Source organism: Phalaenopsis equestris, unplaced genomic scaffold (assembly GCF_001263595.1).
Source record: "Phalaenopsis equestris unplaced genomic scaffold, ASM126359v1 Scaffold000002, whole genome shotgun sequence".
NCBI lineage: Eukaryota > Viridiplantae > Streptophyta > Magnoliopsida > Asparagales > Orchidaceae > Phalaenopsis > Phalaenopsis equestris.
Genome location: NW_018164444.1, coordinates 23,467,657 through 23,478,283, shown reverse-complemented (window position 1 = coordinate 23,478,283; position 10,627 = coordinate 23,467,657). Strand labels below are relative to the sequence as shown.

General features: G+C 35.6%; 1 protein-coding gene across 1 annotated transcript in view; it reads right to left on the bottom strand.

Annotated features, from left to right (window-relative positions):
* Window positions 1-7,572: 7,572 nt before the first annotated feature.
* Window positions 7,573-10,627, bottom strand: part of LOC110038609 (methionine aminotransferase-like) — a 19,963-nt gene continuing 16,908 nt past the window's right edge. The window contains 3 exon segments of the mRNA XM_020743526.1: window positions 7,573-7,910; window positions 8,534-8,659; window positions 8,771-8,925. Of these exon segments, the coding sequence (XP_020599185.1) occupies window positions 7,698-7,910; window positions 8,534-8,659; window positions 8,771-8,925 (494 nt within the window). The 3' untranslated portion in view covers window positions 7,573-7,697.

Below are 10,627 nucleotides of genomic sequence, written 5' to 3'. Positions count from 1 at the left end.
AAATTATATATATATATATATATATATATATATATATTATATAATAATAATAATTATTATATTATTATTATAATTATTCTTCGTGTATTCTTCATTCGTACACGTCCTCGCGGCGAAGTAGATGTCATTCCTAGCTAAAATCGACGTTCTGGACGCATTGGCGCAGTCTATTTCGTTGTTTGGGGTCATTTGAACCACTTCTTCGACGATCGAGCCCAAAATGATAATTCACACATTTTTACCTCCCCGCGAAGCCATAGCGAAGTAGACATCCTCCGTATGTGAAATCAACGTTATGGACACACTCATGTGGTCTGTTTCATCATCTAGGGTCATCTGGATAACTTCGCTGACGATCGGGTCAATTTGAGCCAATTTCAAGTGTGGCGCGATGAATGATAGTTGTCGACCCGATCAGAGTTATCTGATGAGTGAAATGTCGACCGACATTTGCCTAGGCGAAAGCCAAAGTCTAGCAAAATGACCCGGCTACGTGCCCCTTAGCACGTGCCAAAAAGATCTTGGGTGGGTGTCTGAACAACTGGATGGTTGTGGACAAGCCGTAAGCTATCACGAGTCATGTAGGTGGAAATCCTACACTCGTGACCTCAAAAATTGATACCAACACACACCCAAAAGTAATTTTTTAATGGAGATTCAAAATCTTGAATATCCGAAGTAGCCAAAGCCACTAAACAATTCAAATGTTGGGACCAATCTCAATATTGTCACCGTTCAAAAGTGCATTCAATAGAAAGATGCATTCACTTAAATGAAATAAATTAATGTTTGATACATCAATGTCACCTGGGTTATTACTTACAAAAGCTGGTGACAAAAACACTATTATTCAAGTAGTTTTTTTTTCAATGAATTTTCTTCATTATTAGTGGCTTCTTTCTTTTAAGACTCCTTGAAGGCATGTGGTTGAAACAGTCTTCACGCTCATGAATTAATCTCAATGGGAAGTTAGTGGTGGACACAATTCCACTAGAAAGACTCCTTAAGGGCAAGTGACAGACAAGCTCTCTACTCATACCCTTGGAAGACACCCCCATGAGGTAGTCTCAATGGGAAGCTAGTAATAGACAAATTCCTTACTAGAAAAACCACTTAAGAGAAAGTAGCAAACAGTCTCTCCACTCATATCTGTGGAAGACACATGCATGAGGTACTCTTGATGAAAAGCTAGTAGTGGACATGATCCTCGCTAAAAAGATCTCTTGAGGGCAAGTGACAGACATGATCTCTATTCATACCCTTGGAAGCCATGTCCATGAGGTAGCCTTGATTGAAATGTTGTTAGTGGATAGGGCCCTCACTAAAAAGACTCCATGATAGCAAGCAGTTAACACAATTTCCACCCAAAAACCCTCAGAAGGTTGTGTCTCAAAACATATAGGTATACTAAAAAAATTTTAGAACTCTATAGGCATCAAAAAGTACATGTACAGTTAAAAACCTCATATTGCTATAAGCCTTAAAATATACAAGTACACTAAAAAATTTTTAGAACACTATAAAATGCAGAAGGCACATGTGCACTAAAAAACTCTCAGAAGGTATAAGCCTCAAAAGAGTTCGGTATCACTATATTCCTATTAGGGGCAATATGTTAATAAAAATATATTGAATTCTTGTCAAGACTTATAGTATTTTTAATCTCCTCTGAGAGGCAAGTTATAAGAAAGTAACATTCTTACATCTAGCAGACAAAAAAAATTATAGATAAATACACTATCAGAAAGTACAAATGCTACAACAAGAAAACGAAAAGTTAAAATAACCAATATACTGTCAAACGATATAAAAACTATGGAAAATTAGCATAAATAAAATACTAATTTATATCAATATCTTTCTGTCTCTCGTTAGGGATGTGCTCCTGCATGTCACTTTTGGCATCTCCCCTTTCGAAGTAAGAAGGTAGATTTTCAGACGCCTAGCTGGGAGATAGGTGCTCGATGTTGACTCCAGTCCAATGGTACATCAGATGAACCTCTTTCCAGAAGCTTTGATGGAATTCTTTTCATAAACAACGAGTCTGTAACTTCATTTATTTTCCTTTCAAAGTAAGAAGGTATATTTTCAGACGCCTGACTAGGAGATAGGCCCTCGATGCCGACTCCAGTCTAATGGCACATCAGATTCAACACTTATTCAGGAATATGAATCTTCAAAAGATTTATCAGAGAAAACTCTGATACTTGTTATGACTCATTCAATATCACATAGTGGGAGTCTCATGTATGAACAAAGAGGACAATCTTGTACAAAATTCTTTCGCAACATAGTTGTTGTGATGGTATACCTGATGTTGAAGTTTTTCAATACATCAAAGTCTAAGAATCCTTAGTAATACCCCTTTCATAACCAGCAGAGAAAGGGGTAGCTTTTTTTAGTTTTCCATTTTTCTCGCAAAATTCTCAGCATTTTACACAGAATAATTGATTGGCCTAATTTTTTGGTGCAACTTTTTTTTGAAATTTCAGGCATTTGCTTCTGTAAGTGATACAGCCATGAATATCCGAAACAAACTTGTCTATCTTTGACACTCTCCCCAAAGATAATATTGCATTATGCTACTTAAAGAGGACAAGTAACCCTATAATGATTGTCATAACCTAATCAAAAATCTGGAAAAAAAAACACATTCCATATGTTCATAAATACTTACTAGCTCAAGAGCTGGTGGAAATTGAAGTCCTACACTTAAGCTTATCTCATAAACGGTGACGTACTTCTGCGATGGAGAATATGTTTTGTCTGACAAATTCAATGATCTGACCACAAGGCCAAAATTGAACTTTTATCGGAAAAGTACCTATGCATCTTTGATGAGTGTTGATACTGCCTCCTCAAGATTATGATACTTTTTCTAACTTTCAAGGGGTCGGGATTCCTCGAGCATTGGCATCTTAAAGCATAGAAGGCACGAAAATAGGCCACGTGTTGGACAATTGCATTCTAGAAAGAAATGCACAACAATAGGGAAAAAAATGTGGGACAATAGTAGCTCAAGTGGCACTTCAGCCCGAGGAGGGGAAGTGTGCCTTCCCCATGTCTCACAATGTTGCACGTCTGTTGTGCAGCTTGTTGTTGCCTGTCACACCAAATTTTTGAATTTTTTTAAATTTCAAACTTTTATTTTTTTTATTTTATCATTCTTATTATTTTTGGATGCCTGTTGTGCAGCTTGTTGTTGCCCGTCACACCAAATTTTTGAATTTTTTTAAAATTTCAAACTTTTATTTTTTTTTTATTTTATCATTCTTATTATTTTTGGATGGCGGGAACGAAATTGCTTGAAAATAAGGGAAACTCTTACATTATCACAAAATTTCATCATTTTACACAAATCTCAATGCATTTTTAAGCAGAAAATGTTCCAATTCAAATTCAAATCATCTAGAGCACGAAGCTTATCGTCAACTAACCATCTCAATAAGACGAACTAAATGATGTCAAAATTGGTCCAATTTGAGTCCAATCATGTATAAATCAAATCATTGAACAATATTTTAAAGCTTTGGTTAGTTAATTGGATAGTCAAATGAACTCAAAATTTGACGTATTTATAGATAAATCAAGCGCATCAATGACAGGAATTCAACGAGCCTAAGATCTCTCGATTCTAAGGTAATTAAGAACCTCAATTTATGAAAAAAAAACTCATATGATCAAGTGGAATCAACGTGGTTTATTCAATCATATGTTTATGGGAGATTAAATGATCAGAATAGCCCTCCTCTATGTTGTGAAAAACGACGACAATAAAGTGAAAAATGGAATGAGTAAAATTTAAAATTGCACATTGCACGCAGAAAAACACCAGAGCGACACACAAATTTACGTGGTTCGACAAACTTGTCTATGTCCACGGAGTTGCAAACATTTTATTTCTTCAAGGAATTACACCTTCGAGCGTCTCGACGTTTACAAGAAAATCTCTATTTTATTCTCTATTCCTCTCTTTCTCTTAGGTCTCAAGAGGACTTGGCTTGGCTTTGCTTGGCTTAGCTTGGCTTGGCTTCTCCTTTAAGCCAATAGAGGCTATTTATAGAAATCATGACAGCGGTAGGTGAGAGGTAGGTAAGCGGTAGGTGGGATGTGGTAGGTGAGCGGTAGGTGGGATTCTTAATTAGGAAGCTAATTAAATTTTGGTGGAACGGGTCTCCACATTATCCAATAATTCTCCCACTAGGAGACTGGGACACTAGTTGCATCATCTACTAGTTATGCTGACCTTTTCCTCAAACATGATATCCTCCACCTCTGCAACTCAAATCTCTGTCTTCATGCCAGAAAACAAGCTGAAGTCACAACTTCAGCTTCTCACGAGTAACGCCCTCAGTTGATATATCACCGTCAACATAGTCTTGTACCACCAAGCTCTTTCCTCGGTTACTCTTGTATTAAACTTACAACTCTCACTGCATGAGCAATATCTCGCCCCTGCTGAAAGCCCTTTTCAACAAGTCCAGCCTTGTGCCTCTTACTGCCACCAAACGCAGTTTTCACTCGGTACACCCACTTGTTGTGCAATGTCTTCTTCCTTGGTGGAAGTTCTGCCAGCTCCCAAGTCTGATTCCCTGGCAGGAAATCTGTTTCCTCCTTCTTGGTCAGCTCCCACTTACTCGAATTCTCATCTTGCAAGATTTCTTCATAACTCTGTGAATAGCTCTGTGCTTCTCCACCATTGGTCTGTACAAGGTTCGATTTTCCTATCTTTGGCGCTCTGCCACTTTTCAGGAAATTGAGCTTCTTCTGCTTCCCCATAATGCACCTCTGCCTCGTGTGTCCACGCCTGAGTAAACTTGTAGTCATATATAGTGTGTCAGTTTTCTTCCCCGAGCCAGTCCTAATGCTCCTTTGGTAACCTTCTAGGTGCTATCTGATAACACTACCGAATGACCACCCTCATTGAGCTGCCCAACAGAGATGAGGTTTTTCTTCAACTCAGGAACGTGTCTGACTAATTGTAAAGTCCATTTGCTCTTGTTAGGGAGTGCAATATCAACGTCTCACATCAACATCACATCCAGAATTTTTCCATCAGCCAGTTATACCTTCCCAAAGTTACATGCAACATAATTTCACATTAATTAGTTGTGGGAAGATGTATAGAAGGAAGCCTCTGAATCTAGTATCCACTCATCAACAGAACTGTGAACTGCCAACAATAGCGCATATGTATTTCTTCAGTTACAACATTAGTGTCATCATTCTACTTCTTCTTGAGATTCATGCAGTTATTTTTTATGTGGTCAGCCTTGACACAATTCCAGCAGGTTGTCTGCTGACTAAACTTTGATTTTGATCTTCAACTGTTTGAGTTCTTGTCATGTGATCTCCCTTTGGAATCAACATTCAGCGCCGAACTTGAACACGAGGCTTCACCAAAATCCTTCCTGTGCACTTCCTCAGCCAAAATCAAATCACGAATATCATCATATTTCAACTTAGATTTACCTGCAGAACTACTAACTGCCATCATCATGGCTTCTCGGCTATTTGACAATAAAACCAATAATATCAACGCACGTATCTCATCATCAAAATCAATTTCAACAGATGACAACTGATTTGTCAGTGTTGAAATCATTTAGGTGTTGAGCAACAGACACACATTTCGTCATCTTCAAGTTGAATAATTTTTTCATCAGATGCACCTTGTTATTCGCCGATGGTTTTTCCAACATACCTGATAAAGCCACCATGAGACCTGCAGTAATCCTCTCCTTGATGACGTTGTGAGCAATCGATCTCGATAGGGTTAATCGTATAACCCCCAGAACCTGTCAATCCAACAGTTTTCATTCCACCTCGTCCATCTTTTTTTATCATTTTACCAGTAACAGAAGATGAAGTTTCTTCCCATAGAGGTAGTCATCTATCTGCATCCTCTAGTAAGCAAAATTTGTGTCATTGAACTTCTTGATCCCCGATGTCATCACTTCATCTTCGATCATCGTTCTTCCTTAGATCCGAACTAATTCTTTGATACCAGTTTTTGTGAAAAACGACGACAATAAAGTGAAAAATGGAACGAGTAAATTGCACGCAGAAAAACACCAGAGCGACACAGATTTACGTGGTTCGACAAATTTACCTAAGTCCACGGAGCTACAAAGGAATTTATTTTTTCGAGGAATTACACCGTCGAGCGCCTCACAAAGGATTTTATTTTTTCGAGGAATTACACCGTCGAGCGCCTCGACATTTTGAAGAAAATCTCTATTTTATTCTCACTTCCTCTCTCTCTTTCTCTCTTTCTCTTAGCTCTCAAGAATATATTTGTTATGTTTTATGCACTCACGAACAATACGAAATTTTCTCTTTTAAGCCAAAAGAGACTATTTATAGAAACCATGAGAGTGGTAGGTGAGAGGTACGTAAGCGGTAGGTGAGATGTGCTAGGTGAGCGATAAGTGAGAAAGTATGTGAGCAGTAGGTGAGAATTTTAATTAGGAAGCTAATTAAATTTTAATGGACCGGGTCTCTACATTACCCAACACCCTAGAGCCTATAAATAAACCCTCTCTCTTCACTTGGAGGACCAGAATAGCCCTCCCCTAGGCCTAGAGACTAAACTATACCTTTTGTCCTTTGTAGCCCCCGACCACCATCAACCACTAGAAGTCTGCCACCTACCATCTTTGAACTCCATTATGTTAAAAAGTATCTTAAATATAATGTAACAAAGAATCTTAAATATGGTGTAACATATAACACCGTATGACAAATCTGATGATAACTTCCTACGACAACTACTTACAACCACCATACTCATAATACAACTCACTCCTGAAGTTTATGTATTTTATGCACGAACAAATTTTGTACTTGCTATTGCATCATAATCTTTCTTGATTGTCAAAAAATAGCATATCTTTTTAATTATGCACTTATGCACTTATAGTGAATTACTTCGCAAGGCTAGACCACGTGATTTTTCTTTTTGAATTTTTTCACATAAAAATCCTAGTGTCTTCTCCTACTATTTTTATATTATTTTTGTTCTATCTCTGTACAATCTCGAGACATTAATTATCACTACATCCACAAATCTTCTGACACAATAATAATATAACAAACATCTCCATATATCATAAACAAACATAAATGAATCAATTTCTTAAAACATTAAAAACACAAATAAAGAGCATTAACATATTTAAACCATATTTAAATCATACTCCAATCACATTCATATCACATTTATAAACGTTGGAGCCAATATTGAGCAAGTTTCAAGCTAAATTCCAACTTGGTGCAAATAAAGTTCAAATATTATTCAAATTCGGTTGAGCATAATTCAAACTTTATTTGAACAAAATTCAAATATAATTATAATAATTAACATGACATATACACATTTTGCAATTTAAAATTTAATATATGAATAAAATTCAAAACACATACTAGTTCATACCATATTACTATTTTAAATCTAGGGTTCTCCTTTAATCACTTTTCTATCATAGCTAATAATGATAATTCAATCATGCATAATTAAAAGCATAAGAAATGATCGAACATAGAGACTATTGTTGAAAAACATTACTTCCGACCAATCACACTAACTCTAAATTCATCAAGACAAAATGCTTGAAAAGAGGAACCTTCGAAGATTTATACAATAAAGAGCCACTAGTTGTAAAAATAATTCCGTATGGGTAAAAAAAAAATGAAATTCAAGATTTCTGGAGCACACCCTCGCCCCCAATGAGTCGGAGATCTCGAATCCTCTGTGCAGCAGCCCCGAGGGTTTCATCGCTCTTGCAAAACGCAAATCTAACAAACCTATTGTAATATTTACTCTCACAATTGGAACTGTTATGGAAGAAATCGCATCCAGGTACTGCAGCAACCCCACCTTTGTTGATCAACTCCCTCACAAAATCCACCTACAAACAGAGCATTCAAATGGCGAGCGTATGAGTGCATTCTATTAGATGGTGATTTGACAAGAAAAAGAAATATAAATGGCGAGCGTATGAGTGCATTCTTCAATTGCCTCCCTCTGGAGTTTTGCTAATTGAATTGAGCATGAATATGATAATAGAAATAATTATAACATGATAGTAATCGCTCTTGTTATTGATCTAAACATGAGGATTTGTCTTCTCTGCTGTACAAATTTAGCTAAATCCCAATTGCTACTCTCTAAAGTTTGTTTTGCCCTTTTGTCCCTGCCCTTCAGAATGATATAAGCTTTATGTGATTCAACTTGGTGGAACTTTTGTTTTTGTTTCCTGCTTTATAGCTAGTAGTATAATTGCCTGATAGTTTGTGCTTTCTTCTTTTTAGTATTATTGAGAAATGCCCATATATTCGCCCCAAAACAAGATGGACTATTATTATAATTATTTATGATCCATATAGTTATTACATAGCTTCATATCGAAATGTCAGTAAAGACTAAAATGTCATTTATGAACTATTTAAATTTGTCATCAAGCCAAACAAAAAGCTTTGACTAAGGGCAAAAAAATTAATAGATGTCAAGTAAAAAAAAAAAAAAACTTACATCAGAGTGTAACCAACCCTCGGGAAGTTCTGCAAATAGAAAAAACGAACCCTGCGGTATGAATTGAACCTTGAAACCCAGCCCAGAGAGAATCTCAACAGCATAATCTCTCCTGGCTTCATAACTCTTCCAAAGCAAATAACATGAAAAATATAAATTTGCAATTTGATAGTGAGCAAGTTAAGCTGAAGATAATTGCCAGCGAAAACCAGTCGATGGATCAAAACAGATGCTTACAGTTCCAAGGGACTGGAAGTATTCCGGGGAACTTCTTAGAGCTGTAAGTGCAGCCTCCAGAAAAGATGCAGGAGCTGAATCTGTGAAATTGATATGAACATTTCTTATTGCAGATGCAATGTTGGATGGGGCGCAAGCCCAGCCTATCCTCCAACCTGTCGAAATTAACTCTTATTAACTCTTATTAATTAGAAAATAAAAGAATAAATTGGACATAATAAAACAAAGGGGCTGTTTGAAACTTTCTTTATTTATTATTTATGTTTTGATTGAAATAAAATAAATTTATTACTTAAAAAATAAATTGAGTTTAATTTTACTGAATATTGAATACATTAATTTATGCTGCGATGACAGCGATCACCAGAAAAACAACGGCAATGGTCAATGAGATAATAACAAAAGTAGCGGTGGTCCACGTGGTGGTGGACGGCAACGATGGCCGGTGGATGCCAAAGCTACGGCTAAGGCAGCCAATAGTAGGCTGGTGGAAATGAAAATTGTTTTAAAAGCATTTAAAACACTTAAAAAGTGATGTTACATATTTAAAAATAAATTGATTTATTTAAGAAAAATAAAATATGTGAAAAAATACACTAAAAAACATATTTTTAAATGCAGAAGCAAACAAACAAAAGCAAAAATAAAAGCAAAGATGAGCAAAATGAGCCCAAACAGGCCCTATGAAAGATAACAGATGAAGTATTGTGCTAGAAAGACAATGGTTCCGCACAATTGGACGTTAACAGTAAGGTAATGCCGTATGCCTTCAACTTGAGGAGAGAACGTTCCAGAATAAAAGGCAGTTTGCCTTTGAGAACTATAGTGCTAGTAGAGCATACTCATGAAGAATGCCAACCAAAACATGCTCATGAGGGAAGTTCTGATTGAAGATGAAGGAAAAGTAAAATTATTATCTAATCTAGCCTACATATCAAAGGCCGAATAAAGATTAGTCAATACATGTTTTAGAAAGTTGTTTGCCATATATTGTTAGCAATTTATTTATTTATTACTCTTGTTTATTTTAAAAGTAAAAAAATTAAATTTAAAATTGTTAAAAAAATTTAAAAAATTTATGTATATTTACCAAATTATTAATTTTTAAAGTGTGAAAAGTGTTCAAAAAATCTATTAATCATGGAGTAATCCAATATTATTTTAATTCTCATCGTTACTCAGTTGTTTTGAAGAGCATAAGATGAAACCAAGTCAATATCCATTCGAACTTTTGATCAATCAAGAGTTAAATTTTGAATTAGTTAACTATATATATACCCAAGCATAAATCCTTAGTGCTCACAACCACAAAGATACATATGAAAGTTCAAAAAAAAATTTCTGGTCATCTTAGGTCAAGTCAGATAAATTGGTGTAGGACATATTAATAGTAGCAAGTAAATATCATAATCTTTATAAAAATATTAACAGATTATAGGTTATGATCATGGTAAACCAAGAAAAATCAAAATGTTGGAAAAGACATCTCTAGGGTTGTAAACGAGCCGAGCTTGAGCGAGCTCGGGCTTTGCTCGTGTTCAGCTCGTTCGAAATAGCTCGTGTTCGAAATTGGCTCGTGAACAGTGTGTTCGTGCTCGGCTCGATTTAAATATTTGTGTTCGTGTTCGACTCGAAATTAGCTCGTTAAAATTGAATTGAAAAAATTAGATGTAAAGTGTGAGATTTGAACCTAGACTAAATATATACAAAATAAGGGATTAACCACATAACTGCAAAACCACATGACCACACGAGCCGTTATGATTTAAACACTTTGATATAAATATATAATATAATATTATATAAATAATATATAAAATATATTATTATATAAATAATTATATAATTTTTTTTTTA